Source organism: Nicotiana attenuata, chromosome 4 (assembly GCF_001879085.1).
Source record: "Nicotiana attenuata strain UT chromosome 4, NIATTr2, whole genome shotgun sequence".
NCBI lineage: Eukaryota > Viridiplantae > Streptophyta > Magnoliopsida > Solanales > Solanaceae > Nicotiana > Nicotiana attenuata.
The window spans coordinates 1,034,497-1,047,859 of record NC_031992.1 but is presented as its reverse complement, the minus strand read 5'-3'; the positions used below and the strand labels follow the sequence as shown (position 1 = coordinate 1,047,859).

The 13,363-nt window shown below is 35.3% G+C and overlaps 2 protein-coding genes across 5 annotated transcripts; one reads left to right on the top strand and one right to left on the bottom strand.

Moving 5' to 3' along the window:
* LOC109224793 (protein FAM192A) lies at positions 595-8,885 on the top strand. 3 transcript variants are annotated; one of them, XM_019389317.1, is made up of 8 exons: positions 595-880; positions 971-1,045; positions 1,661-1,718; positions 1,831-1,886; positions 5,984-6,046; positions 6,135-6,203; positions 7,930-8,035; positions 8,432-8,885. In XM_019389317.1, exons 1-8 carry the CDS (start codon positions 821-823, stop codon positions 8,497-8,499), a joined length of 555 nt encoding a protein of 184 aa, XP_019244862.1. In that variant the 5' UTR covers positions 595-820; the 3' UTR covers positions 8,500-8,885. The 3 variants fall into 3 exon arrangements, with proteins under 3 accessions (XP_019244862.1, XP_019244864.1, XP_019244861.1); XM_019389319.1 differs by having other exon boundaries at positions 596-880; positions 8,437-8,885; XM_019389316.1 differs by lacking the exon at positions 8,432-8,885 and having other exon boundaries at positions 597-880; positions 7,930-8,366.
* Positions 8,924-12,034, bottom strand: LOC109224792 (acyl transferase 4). 2 transcript variants are annotated; one of them, XM_019389315.1, is made up of 4 exons: positions 11,933-12,034; positions 11,241-11,774; positions 9,975-10,464; positions 8,924-9,618 (listed from the first exon to the last, which is right to left on the bottom strand). In XM_019389315.1, exons 2-4 carry the CDS (start codon positions 11,691-11,693, stop codon positions 9,107-9,109), a joined length of 1,455 nt encoding a protein of 484 aa, XP_019244860.1. In that variant the 5' UTR covers positions 11,694-11,774; positions 11,933-12,034; the 3' UTR covers positions 8,924-9,106. The 2 variants fall into 2 exon arrangements, with proteins under 2 accessions (XP_019244860.1, XP_019244859.1); XM_019389314.1 differs by lacking the exon at positions 11,933-12,034 and having other exon boundaries at positions 11,241-11,883.

Below are 13,363 nucleotides of genomic sequence, written 5' to 3'. Positions count from 1 at the left end.
GTTATGCGTATTACAAGATATGTGTACTCTTTTTTCTTCACTAGAATTTTTTCCCACAGAGTTTTTTCCTAGTAAGGTTTTAACAAGGCACATTATCTTTGGACATCCAAGGGGGAGTGTTATGAAATACTTGATTATGGTGCATGTCCATAATTCCTAAGGGAGTAACACCCACTACTCTTCTCCATTAACCTCCCACTACTTCTTACCATTTTGGATGTAACTCCCACACCTCCATGATCTTCCCCCATATTCTCAATAGTTAATACCATGTTCATGGCATCCCTTTGTATTACCTATATCATTCTATAAATAGAGGATTTGGGCATCACATTGTATACACTTTGAAAATACATGGATGAAAGAAATAAGAATCTCTAATCTCTTTCTGTTTATATCTCTTGTCTTTACTTATTTCATATTGTTACTTTGAGTTTAGTTTCTTAATAGAATAAAAAATATACTTCGCCGTGTCATTTTCTTAAGCTTTGACTCGGCACAAATCTTTAAAAAAAAAAAAAAAAAAATACCTTCGGATCTTATAGAAATTTATATGTGAGTTTAAATTTCATTAAGAACAAAATAGGAAGATTAAAATTAAATTATTTCTAAAAAATACAAATACAACACATAGTAACTTTTCGATGACACAATTATTGATTCCTTTTGTATCAATTTAGTGATTGAGAATATTGGGAAGAGAATTAGGGATTGAAATTGGAAAAGAAAGGGGAGAAAACACAGTTACCTGAAAAGGGGAAGCAGCTCAGATAATCCAACTTGGCGGTGTAACTCTGTAGTGCGACAACTGAACTTGACAATGGCGGACGAAGATTTACCACCTGCTATAAGGTTGATGAGTTTTGTCTCCGAAGAACAGGTAAACCGTAAACCCTTGCTCCCATTTCCTCTCTTCACACGCGTTTCTTCCGCCATTAGTTGTTTGCTTCGAACGTCCGTTTTTTCGTAGTTGGAAGAAGCCAAGAGAACTCGGGGTGCTCGGGTCGAGGACGGAACTGCTCAGAGAGATCGCCCACTTTATGAGGTCCGACAAAACTCAATAAACTCCCTTCTGTTTGTCACTTATTTTTGCTCTATCTCCTTCCCATCTTGTTACTTGGCGGTTTGTATAAATTCTTCAAAATACACTATAAAGATTGGCAACAATGTGCATGTACCTTTAGGATACTTACAAACACCTGTATCAGATATACTAGTATCAACCGGTGGCGCAACCAGAAATTTTTATAAAGGAATTCGAAAAGATATTAAAATCTCATTGTTAGAATTCAAACTTGTGAGCTGAAGCAACTTTTTGAACCCACTTTATCACTACACTAAAAATTTCCCTTATGTCAAGGGGATCCGACAGTTCATATATGATCAAATCTTTTTTATTTTTTATTTTACACGACAATATAATTTTTAGACCAAGGGAATTCAGTAGAACATTACTGGAATTGTGTTGTCAAAGCAATAATTTTGGAAATTGGTACCTCCCATTATGCTAAGTGACATTATTTTTCCTTTCATTGATTATTGTTCCCAGTTTCAATCTTTTGTGTTAAGGTAGCTGTGGTCCATATGTTTATGCTCTCTGGTATATATGTGCTTCAAATATCAAACTCCAGCTTGAGTTATATTTTCATTGGAACTGCAGATTTTGAAGGAAAACAAGGACAGGAAAGATGCTGAATTTAATGAGCGATTTAAACACCGTGAGTAATTAAGGACCCTTTTCCTTTTTTGTTTCTTGTGGGTTACTCATTTTGGTGCTTGGGCTATTAATTTACAATTGCTTGGAAATGTAAATCTTTAATGTTCTTGTAGGACCACCTAAAGCCTTGGATGATGACGAGACCGAGTTCCTTGATAAGCTTGAAATGGTTAGATGTTGCTTAAGGTCTTTATGTTTGTTTGAGATACAACTAATAGATAATCTATTCATGATTTGTCATTGCCATGATGTCCTGTCCACATTATTTAAGCTACTTATGCTTAGTCTTTGCCGTCATTTCTTCACATTTGATGGGGAACATTCTATCTTTTGACTCATCTAATTTGAGATTTGATGCTTATATGAGCAGTGGGAGCTTAGTGAATAACTATCTCAAAATTCAGCTTCATATCTCAACTTAAGGTTCCTTGTAGTTCTCTTCCAAGCGACAAACCCTCTGATCGCGGAGTTTAAACTTACAATTATTTTATGCATAATGATTCATGATTTATAATTCGTTGATTGTAGTAGTATATATGGATGTTACAAGGGATGTGCGGGTCATACAAAATTAGAAATACTTTCATCCGACAGAAGATACAAGAACTACTTAAGAGGATAAAACAAGACAAGTTTGCTTGAGATGTATAGCATTCATGCTTGTAGTCTAGGGTGGACTAGTGTCACGACCCAATTTAGGATCGTGACTGGCGCTTAGGAGCAAGTGCTCCCAAGTAAGCCTGATAGGTAATTTACAGAAAAACAAACACAGTTTCCCCTGTTTTTGGACTATCCAAAAATTTCATGTCTCCTAAACAAATAACAACCAATCAGTATTCACCTAAATCAGTCACAATCTTCATCAACTAACCACAAATGGGTTTCCACCAATATTATCAACATTTTCAACATAATGAAACCAAAGCCAACTCTATAAATATGGAAAGAAAGTGTAATACTAGTAACTTGGCCATATTAACAAATGAATACTCACGACACTAATAAGATAACGATGGAGCAACTCTAAGAGTTCAAAAGAAAAGACTATAGCAAATTCGCCCACGCAAACCTCACCAAGAACTTTCAACCTGTGCGCTCTAATTTATGAATTCCTCGCCTGCTTCAACTGTTGTCTCTGTAAAAAAAAAAATAGCCGGGAGTGAGTCGCTAGCCCAGTGAGTAATAACACTTGTATAATAATAATCAGAACTATCATAAAAATAAAATGCCCTCTCAAATCCATAAATATAATCAGTCTATTCATGGATTCCCTGTAACAGAAATCAATATAACAAATCAGTAATAAACTCGGTAAATACTATGTCATAGCAAATCTTTATGTTTGGGAGGTTTCCAAGAAAGGATCATGTAATCTGTATTACTATGTGGACCCCTTTGTAAAAGGAGTCAAATATAACTGTAGGTCCCTACTCGAGGGAAAAACTATAATTGTATGCTAGTTACCTTCCCACTAGCGAGGGCTATAATTGTAATTAGTAATCTGTAAATACAAGGTGAACCAGGTCTAACGAACCCGCCGTTAGCTATGGGATCCTTCAAAGTCTCCTCCCATTTATACTTTTCTTTGTAAACAATAAATATTCACATGAAAGCATTTTAAAATAGTATAGGGCATTTAATTTCTTATCAAATCATGTAATCCAATTTCGGTAACAATAATCATATCTCAAGTAACAGTAAAATATGTTTAGTAACAGTGAGAACATTTTAAATAACTGAACCTCTCAAGTAAACTATTCAGTACCATATCAAGTAGGACATGTCCCACATGCAATTTCAAATGTTTGGTAACACATTTTATTTTCAAAAATAAGGTATAAGCCATGCAGGTTATGTAAATACAAATTGCGGTAAGATTACTACTCACCGTACTCGTGTCGAAATACCAAACTCGTCGCCACGAGCGATCTGTACGACTTTCTTCAATCAATATATAGTCACATCAATATCGATCTCGTGTTAATTTCTTTGTTTAAGTTAATTTTAGCTAAATTTAGATTCCAAATCCTCAGAGTTTTATATTCTACCATCAATTCGCTGAGTTATATTTATCCATGCTATGAGTAATTCAACTAGTCTATAATGTATCAATTTCAACTTTCTCGTATATTTATTCTTCAATTTTCTTTTACCCAAATTATGCCAACTATGTGTACAGATCTAAATCATATAGGAATATAGGATCACTATCGACAATACTTTCTTTCGTACCTAACAAAATTATATACACCCAGATGATAATCTTAAGCAACTGAAGTAAGAAAGTTTATCCTTTGAATTAAAAAAAATGCCTTCAACAAATTGCCTTTGTTTCTATGTCTGTTCCGATATTTAATTCATACTACTACATACAAAGGCATTATGAATTTGAATTGATTCAAAAAAAAAAAATCATCGTTACCAAGTGTTCTTCAGGCACTCATGATTCTTTCACAAAGTGCTATGAGTTAAGAGAAGCATTACTTAATCTTTTCTTGCTTCTAATTATATTAGTCAATCTCAGTTATCTCACTATATAACTCAAATTATTAAATTTATATACTCTTATTCTTCTTCTACTACTATAGCTTCTGTTGCAGCAGCTTAGCCTTGCTTTCCCTTCCCCCAAATCCCCCTTTTTTTTCTTTTCGTTCAATGGGCTTTTGCCCCTTTTATTAACTGATTAGGTTTTCCTTTTTTTTTTTTTCTTTTTTAGTTATGTTAAAAGACCAACATACCCTAACTTAAATATGAGTCATTACAACTAGCTTGCTGAAAAGTGCATAGCCATGTTCTAGAGCTGCAAAATGCACCCGTCCTTATTTGTGATGCTATCATGATTACATATGTTAAAAGGGAACGAGGTGAACCTGAAATCACATGGAGGAAAATTGTCCTTAAAGATGTAGAATCTCTTGGAATCCATGCGAACTTAATGAAGAACAAAACATGACAGAGGTAAAAGGTTCTTATAGGTGATATTAATAGATAGGATTAAAGCCTGGTTTTGTCGGTACACATACCTAAAGTCCAGTGTTTACTCGAAGTCTTTTTAGTTTGTTTAGAAATTTGAATGTCAACATGAATTGTTCAGGAAATCTAGTGATAAGGACCCTAAGCTGTCTTAAATTACAAATTATTGAGTATTCGAATGAAACAAGTCCAAAATGGGATGGGTGAATATGGATGATTCATATAGACGAACACAACTAGTTCGGTATTAAGGTGTAATTTCTGTTGTAGTAGTAGCGTATATCCTGTCATGTTTACTGTATCCTAGTGTAGAAGATGCTCACAGTAAGTACATTAGGTGCGCGTTGAGCTTTTAGGCATATCATGGAGTTGGTGATGATTTTAGTTTATTATTATGCACTTAACACCTCCGCTGCATTAAGGTTGAAGCATGTGGCATCCTAATCTTTTAGAAAGTATTTCTTGCTCGGAAGCCTAAATGCAACTATTCAAGCTGGAATGTCATAAATATTACAGTTGCTCTAGATTTTTTATTAAAATGTTAATTTGTGCTTTGTCTAATCTCTCAGTTCTATTAGTCTATACCTGCTAATGGAGCAGTATATATATTTGTGAAAGGGCTCCAGCATAGTTTAGTTCTTAATGCTTCAATATACCTTTTTAATCAAGCTTTCAAGATATGTTTTGTGTAGCGGCATGACCCTCCTCCCTACGTGGGTAGGGGGTTCAACTTGTGAGGTTCCTCAGCTTTCAGATTGGCATGAAATGCTGGATGACCCAGCCCGGATTGACTTGAACAAGATCGTCATGGCAGGAGTTTGGATTTCTTCAGCTTCTTATTTTGTTGCTTTTTATGACATTTGCCATTTAGTGTAGTGTTGTGTAGTTATACAATTCTATGTGCCGTAGTATATATGGAAATTTGGTTTTACTTATATGAATATATTTATTCCAATCTCTTATTTGTTTATCAGTTTAGGAAAACCTTATTTAGTGTACTCTTGATGTTCTTGTGCGATAATACATGGACGGTGAGCTCCACTGTTTATTTTGCAATGGAATGACCAGTTCTCGAGAAGTTGGTATTGGGCTGAGTTAATTTGCATTAGAAGAAGATAAAAGATATAACCTTTTGATGCTCTCTAACTCGTTGATCTCTTCTCTGCTCAATGCATTTGCTTATGCGTACAAATTGATGTCTGTCTGTCTCCTCTGTGTATGAACATAACATGGACATATTTATGCACCCATCATATGTTTGATACTTTTTGCTCTAACTCTTTGATTGTTTAGTCAAGGAGAGATTATGAGAAGCAAGTGGCTGATGAAGAAGCTGAGCAGCTGCGAAGTTTTCAAGTAATTTAGTGTCATTGTTCAACGTCATTGCCTAGAAGTTTGCTTTATGGCCTATGAAGAATGCTGATCTTACTCTTGGGTTTTTTAGGCTGCTGTTGCTGCACAGTCGACCATTGTACAGGAAATCAAGGAGATGCCTCCTGTTCCGAAAGTCCAGGTTAGTCTCAATAGCTGGATCTGCCTTGAGAAAAGCACTGTATTTTTGGTGTTCATGGCTTTTTGTTTCTTAGCCACTGCTTTATCAGCATCTCACCCGATGTTGGAAATTGTCTGCCTTTACTTCTGCTGTGTGGCCGCATATTTATATGAGATGGCTTTATATGGTCAAATGATATGACATGTGCGATGCTTTAATACCAAAATGGTTCTTGGTTTTTTGTCTAAGATATATTGGCAAGTTACCTCTTTTTAATGATTTCATACACGTCTCTCTAAAATGAATACCTGTACTTCATGGCACTAAGCTTTCAGATAAACGTTGAAAAATTACAAAGCTAGGTAGTCAGGCTGGCGTTTCGTTTCGCTTAAAGGGTGCTTCAGTGCATGTCTCGTCATCCATGGGTTCTGTAGAGCATCGCTAGATAGAGTTGGCAAGGTAAAAAGAAAAAGAAAAAGAAAATTGTAGATTTACTACTACACTAGAAAGCTAGTTACTATATCTTAATTAGAAAGTTACTGCATATTTGCATCTGAATCATAAATTTAAATGGTTTTTGAACTTGAAGGAGGTGATTTTTTACTTTCTATATTCACTTTTTCGTATAATTATAAAGTACTACTTGTTATATTCACTTAATTGTGGTGTTTTTTGTTAATCCAATGTTGATATCATTTAGTTTGTGTTTTTTTTTTCATGCATTACATGTATATTTAAAAGAAAAAAAAATTCATTAGCCTTCTTCGTTGAAGTCCCTGCTTTAATTGCGCTCTGCACTTACAGCCCCATTAGACCTTTGGGCTTTCCTATGTTTTCCCCTTAGGCAACAGAGGAAGGAGTCTGGATTTGTACCAATTACGTATCTAAAGAGAAAAGGTGGAGAACGTCCAATTGTGCTTCAAATTCTTAATACTCCATAATTCCCCTCCTTTGTTCTTCTCCTTTTCGGTACCACAATCATCTATAACTTGGTTGATTTTTTTTTTGGCCTCCATGGTTATTCTATTTTCTTTTTCTTATTCATTCTTTTCTCTCTTTTGTTTTTATGTTCATGATTTGTCTCAAATGGTCAAAATCAAGAAGTAACAATGATTTACATTTGATTCACCTTCTCGGGGCTCCTGTCTCAGTCTCTTTACTCTTGTTGCATGTTTCTGTTCATCTCTTCCTTCACATTCTCTTGTATCTAATCCTGCATCTAGTTTTCAGTTTACATATTATGTGCTTACAGCTCTTTCTCGAGTAAATGTTTTTGTTTAGTGCTAAAGCAAGCTTCGTTAAGCTGTCAACTTCTGCAAACAGGAATTTTTGCTTTTCTAATGAGGCTTTACCTAAATTCCTAAAGTTGCCTTTTTCTATCAATTTTAGATGAATGGTAGGTTTTGCTGCATATTTCTGTATTTCACATACTCCTTTTGGACATAGGTTCATGTTTAATACGATAAACAAATGGACTTCTCTATCATTTAACTCTCTCTAACTGTGCCATTCTACAAGGGAAAGGGGACTACTTGTTACATGACCAATTTGGGCTAATAATTGGCATTGAATTCTGTGTGGTGTATATCAGTATCGTTAAGAAACGATATTTGGCAAGACGCAAGTCACGTGTTACTAGTTTCCTTAATGAAAATGGAGGATAAAACTTATAAATCCCTATTTTGGTATATGCGTCAGCCCTGGTCGCGGTATCTTTTGGTTTTCATTGGATTGTTGGTTGATGCAGGAACCGACATTAATTAGGAGGAAGAGTCGTCCACCTAATCCATTGGGAACGATTATCAAAGTCAAGCCACAAGCAAAGAAAGCAAAGATGGATCCAGAAACTTCAGGTGATTCTTTAACAGCTATCGAAGTGTCTAATGATGATAACAAACAGCCTTCATCAGATATTCATAATGTATCCAAATATGACACAGAAGAATCCCAGAGATTCGTGAAAGGACCTATTGCCGATAATGAAAACCGTGAACCAGTTACAATAGGTGGTTTGGTTTCCTATAGTGATGAAAGTGATGATGATTGATTGTGTCATTTTGATATGTCAAGTATAATTTGCGTTAGTTTAATTAAATTTCCAGTTTCTCATCATCTATGGATGATATGTTCTTGCTTTTCCGTTCCATCGAGTTGATTGGTTTCATTAACATTCTCTTCTTGATAGCTCTATGGCTTTATGTTGTCTTTTCTTTTCCTTTTCTTCAGTTTCCTAATTGAATCCCTTGCAGGACAGCTGGGGATTTGGCTCTCTGTCTTAATAGTTTCACATGATTGGTTGATGGAGAATCAAAAGTAGATTTGATGTATTTCTGAATTTTTTCAGAAGTAATTACAAGATCATGCGCCTTTTCTGGTTGTAACAGAAATAGGTATAACTGGCAGGTCAAGCCTATGCCTGAAATTAACAGCTAGCAATACTCCCTTAAACGTAAGAGATGCAAGAAGACAATCGTTCGTCTCTCTTAAGGGAATCGAATGATTATGTTGGTACGAAGCTTGTTATTAAGGAGGAATTCTTGAAAAAATGTACAAGAAGAATGGAAATAATTAAAATGCAAAAAAGAAGTAAGAAGCATGCAGAAAAGAGAGCATGAGTTTAGTAGTATGGTTCAAATAGCGTTGTCATCCTCGGTTAGGTTTTTGCTTTTTTGGAGTAGGGATGAAGCCATCGAGTTAGGATTTTGTACTCTTCTTAGAACATAACAAATGTACTATTATAATAATACCATGTTGACAAAAAATTTAGTCATAATTTTGATACAATTGTACGCGGAAAACGAATGATAAGGCACACAAATACAAATTAGACAATTAGTTAACAGAATCACATATTATTTCTCACAAACATACATATTAATTAATACGCTTTTGATAGCAGGAGACATAAATTAATTAGAGCATCATCAATTTCCTTTGTTCATCATGTTAAGAAAGGAAGGGAGATGTTGGCCGTGGACGCACCAGGTCATAATCCGAGTGCCATTTTGGGGCAGAGGTTGTTTGCTAACAATTCCCACAGGTATAACAGCAGATCCTTGTACTGGTATCACATGTACAGGTTTTCCCCATCCATAATCAACCTCGTTAAATCCCAGTCTTCCCCATTCTGAAATGAACAGTGTGTCGTAACCTACTCCAGGCCCCGGGGCAAATGGATCATTTAACTGATCATTACCATTTTGATCCTTATTCACAGATTTGTAGGTCTTGTTATTAAGCCATTGTGAAAATTCTGTTGGTAGCTTAGCCTTGGCATCTTTGATCAGCTTCACCACCTCAGCAAGAGATGCTTGTGCCACAATTTTGTTCGATGCCTTTACTGTCACTGGGAAGAAACAGTTCCCGTAGAATCCATCCGGTAGCGGCACCAGTTGCCGACAATTAGCGAAAAACACCAGCTTCACTTCATCATCACCTGCATCATTAGTGGTGAAGCCAATAATTTCGCTAAGAGTATTCAGCATTTAATATTTTATATGAATAAAAAGTAATATTTGACCTATATATTCCCTCTGTCTCGATTTATTTGATGCAATTCGGATTTCGAGAGTGAAATAAATTTTTATTTGACCGTAATTTTTTCATATGCCTTTTAAACATTTTGAATCTTAATTCAAATATGTAAATTTTATTTCAAAAAGATAATGATTTTATGTCCAAAGTTTAAAAAGTTTGACTCTCGAATTGGATATCATATAAATTGGGATGAAAGAGCATGTATAAAGTAATATTTGATCTATATTAACAGCCGACCATAGCTCCACCCCTGACCTGCATTATGTGTAGTAATAAAGCTTGAATTCGAAGAGGAGGAGGAATTCATCTCGTCGTTTGTTAGATCTAAAATCGCTCGGGATCGCTGTTTCCACAGAGTAGCAGCTATAATTTCAAAAGAGGAACAAAATGCATTTTGACGGTCCATTAATTGATCTTGCATTACGTTGTGTTTGAGCTGATTGATCTCATCCATTGGAATGTCGAAACTGGCATGCTCCAGCCGTTGATCTGGAACAGGAATAATGAAGGGTGGCGACATTGAAGAGTTGTCTTTGGTCTCATGATCTGATGCAGTTAATCCTTTTTGAGCTGATGGAGTTGGGAGAAGATATTCCCTGCACCACACTGGTGTAGCGCTCAGTTTCTCGACACCCCTGGCGAATTCCCCTACTGCTTTTAGAAATTGTGCAGCTCCCAATCCATCACATATACTGTGGCAGAAAGTTAGTCCCATAACGAATCCACCACACTTAAATTCAGTTACCTGCATATGATGATAATTGCAACATCGTTAAATATTTAATGATACCTAGCTAGTTTTTGAATACATATCTTTAGTTTTTTTTATTGAAGTTGAAGATTTGTTATTGCTTGTTGCTACTGCTTTCTTTTAATCTTTCCTTGAGCCGGGGTCTATCGGAAACAAGTTTTCTACCTTCAAGGTAGGGGTAAGGTCTACATACACACTACTCTCCCCAGAACCCACCTGTAGAATTATACGAGGTTTGTTGTTGTTGTTGTTAGCTAGTTCTTTATTCGTGCGCGTTGCGGAAAGAAAAAATTACTACTAATTCGTCTGTTTAATTTCCCTAAGAAAGTAATTAGTTCCATAGTGAATCCACCACACCTATGTTTTCTAAGGAGTGTCCCCTAATGAAACATAAATAACTAATTGGATTGGATAAGTTCAGGGTATATATTTGTATATATTTGACTTTTCCCTGCTTTTGGATATACATTTTTGGGGACTAAAAAAATGCAGAGGAGGTATACCTAAACCTAATAAATGATTTTCATAACCTGCTTTTGGATATATATTCTTGGGGATAAGTTTAGGTATACCTCCTTTTTACTACACCGAATACTTATTGTTTAGTTACATAATAATATTTTACAAGATCAAGTCACTCAAAGGATGTCTATTGGTAATCTTGCAAATAAAACAAGGTACAACAGATAAAAGTGAGCTGATAGCGTAAAAAATTAAACAACTAACAATTTGCGATATATATATATATATATATATAGGTAGTAGTTTACCTGCACAAGCACCAATGGGTCCATGAAAGTATCATGACCAATAGGATGAGGAGAAGAAGAATGAAGCTGAGGTAGAAGTTTATCAAAGGTACTATCTTCCAAAGCTGCAGGTTCATCCAAGTAGTTGACATCATAAAGAGTACAATCAGCAGAAGCCTCCTCAAACCAAATGCCTTGTGCTGAACAATCAATTTGAAGAAGCTGGTTATTACTGTGCACTGACATTTTGAGACGGCCGGCAAGAGGATAGTAAGGAACCAAAGCTTTTGAAAATGCATCCCGAATGAGAGTAGCGTCTCCGCCTTTAAACACGTGCAACGTACGTGCATTGCATCGAAGGACTGCTAAACTGTCTATAACTGAGAGATCAAGCACACCATTTGGAGTTTGTCCTGAAGGTGTTACTAGATTTCCTCCTCCTCCCCTTCTCGTCACCAAAAAGTCCATGATCATCGTATATATGGAAATTTACTAAGTGAATATCGCTTATATAAATGCTAGGATTAACAAAGATGGGCGATCCTGAGTCAAATCCTGTTTTTCCAAAACAAACAAAGGTTCAGAAAACAAAACTAGAAAGGATAAACATACGTTGTCTAACCTCAATTTAATAGCAACTCATGTACTATATTCTATATTTTGATTGATTTCTAACATAACTGTGTAGTTACAGATTTATAGTGGTAACAAACCCGGGCCAGTTGAAGTAATCCAGAAGCTAGCAGTCCTGCGATTAAACTTGTTGCTGTTTGCTTGGCTTGTAAGTCCGTGAAACTCAAACTTTGGCTTGACATTGGGGAGTAATATATTACTCCCTCCGGCTCACAATAAGTGTCCAATTTACTTTTAGCACGCCCATTAAGAAAATACTAAATTCTATACAAAAATACCTACTATGACTAAACTACCCCTAATTAAACATTTAATGTGAGGAGTAAGAAAACTTTTTAGGGATATGTACATAGGGGTATTTTGTAAAAACAAATTGAATTCTTTCTTGATTACATAGCTGGACACTTATTTTGAACCAAAATGAAAAAGTAAATTGGACACTTATTGTGAACCGGAGGGAGTAAGGTTTTCTAATTTATTTACATGTATTGGTTTCTTTCCTAGTTAGGTGACAATATATTATATACATGTAACTTAGCTTTATGAATTATACTACATAAGCACGCCAAATGTGCCATCTATTTTGATTTCCTTAATATTCATATGCGCTCCATCAATATTTAGGTCCTACCCTACACAACACCTAAAGATTACTTCTCTTTTTCTTTTGTTTATTATACTATACTTTTTTTTTTTTAAATGTTGTTTAACTGTGCAAAACTATATTCTTCATGAAATTAAACTAATATAGACGGAATAACGTTAGGGCATATATATTGCGCCTTAACTTATTTTCCTGCTAAATCGTCCATTTGAGACCTAGTTATTAATTGATTTAATCGTTTTATTTCATAAATGGAAAATCAAAGCTTTCTTAAATTTTTGCGAAAAAAATGAATTAAGTTTGCCCTGGAATCTGGATGGCTTGGATTTATGAATCTATATTGATTTATATAATGTGGTGGCCGGTAATGGTTACTCAAATGCATGAGCAACAAAAGAATCCTTGGAAGTTGGGTGTTTTTTTTTTTTTTTTTTTTTTTTTCTGTTTTTTTTTGCTTCATACTAGACCTTTTTTTTTTGTGGTTAAAGAGATATTATATTATATAGGCGAAATGACTTCCTGACCACTTAAACTTATAGGGCTTTTGAAAGCCGATACACAAACTTTAGTCTTTCCCATTTAAACACTCAAACTCGTGAAACCTATAACAAATAAACACCTTTGACCATTGACCCTACGCGCGTGTATTACACATTGACAGGCGTGTCCATCCAGTCAGCAAATGACCAATGGGATTGTTACACGTCAAGTGCCCATAGCTATGCTGGAATAAATTTATTAATTTCTAATTTTTCTTCTATTTCCCTTATTTTCTTCTCACCAACTGATAGAATTAGGAGGCGGGAGCCTGAGATAATGATGGGGAATGAGCACGTATCATTCACTACACCTAAGATTGGTTCACTGATGAATGTGCAGACTAGTAAAGATCCTGACGGACTTCGTA

Coding starts and splice junctions, on each gene's coding strand:
- LOC109224793 (XM_019389316.1), top strand. CDS start 821: ATGGCGGACGAAGATTTACCACCTGCTATAAGGTTGATGAGTTTTGTC. Junction 1,046..1,660: donor GAGATCGCCCACTTTATGAG/GTCCGACAAAAC, acceptor TTGGAACTGCAG/ATTTTGAAGGAAAACAAGGA. Junction 1,719..1,830: donor TAATGAGCGATTTAAACACC/GTGAGTAATTAA, acceptor ATGTTCTTGTAG/GACCACCTAAAGCCTTGGAT.
- LOC109224792 (XM_019389315.1), bottom strand. CDS start 11,693: ATGATCATGGACTTTTTGGTGACGAGAAGGGGAGGAGGAGGAAATCTA. Junction 10,465..11,240: donor ACCCATTGGTGCTTGTGCAG/GTAAACTACTAC, acceptor CATCATATGCAG/GTAACTGAATTTAAGTGTGG. Junction 9,619..9,974: donor TATTACTACACATAATGCAG/GTCAGGGGTGGA, acceptor CTAATGATGCAG/GTGATGATGAAGTGAAGCTG.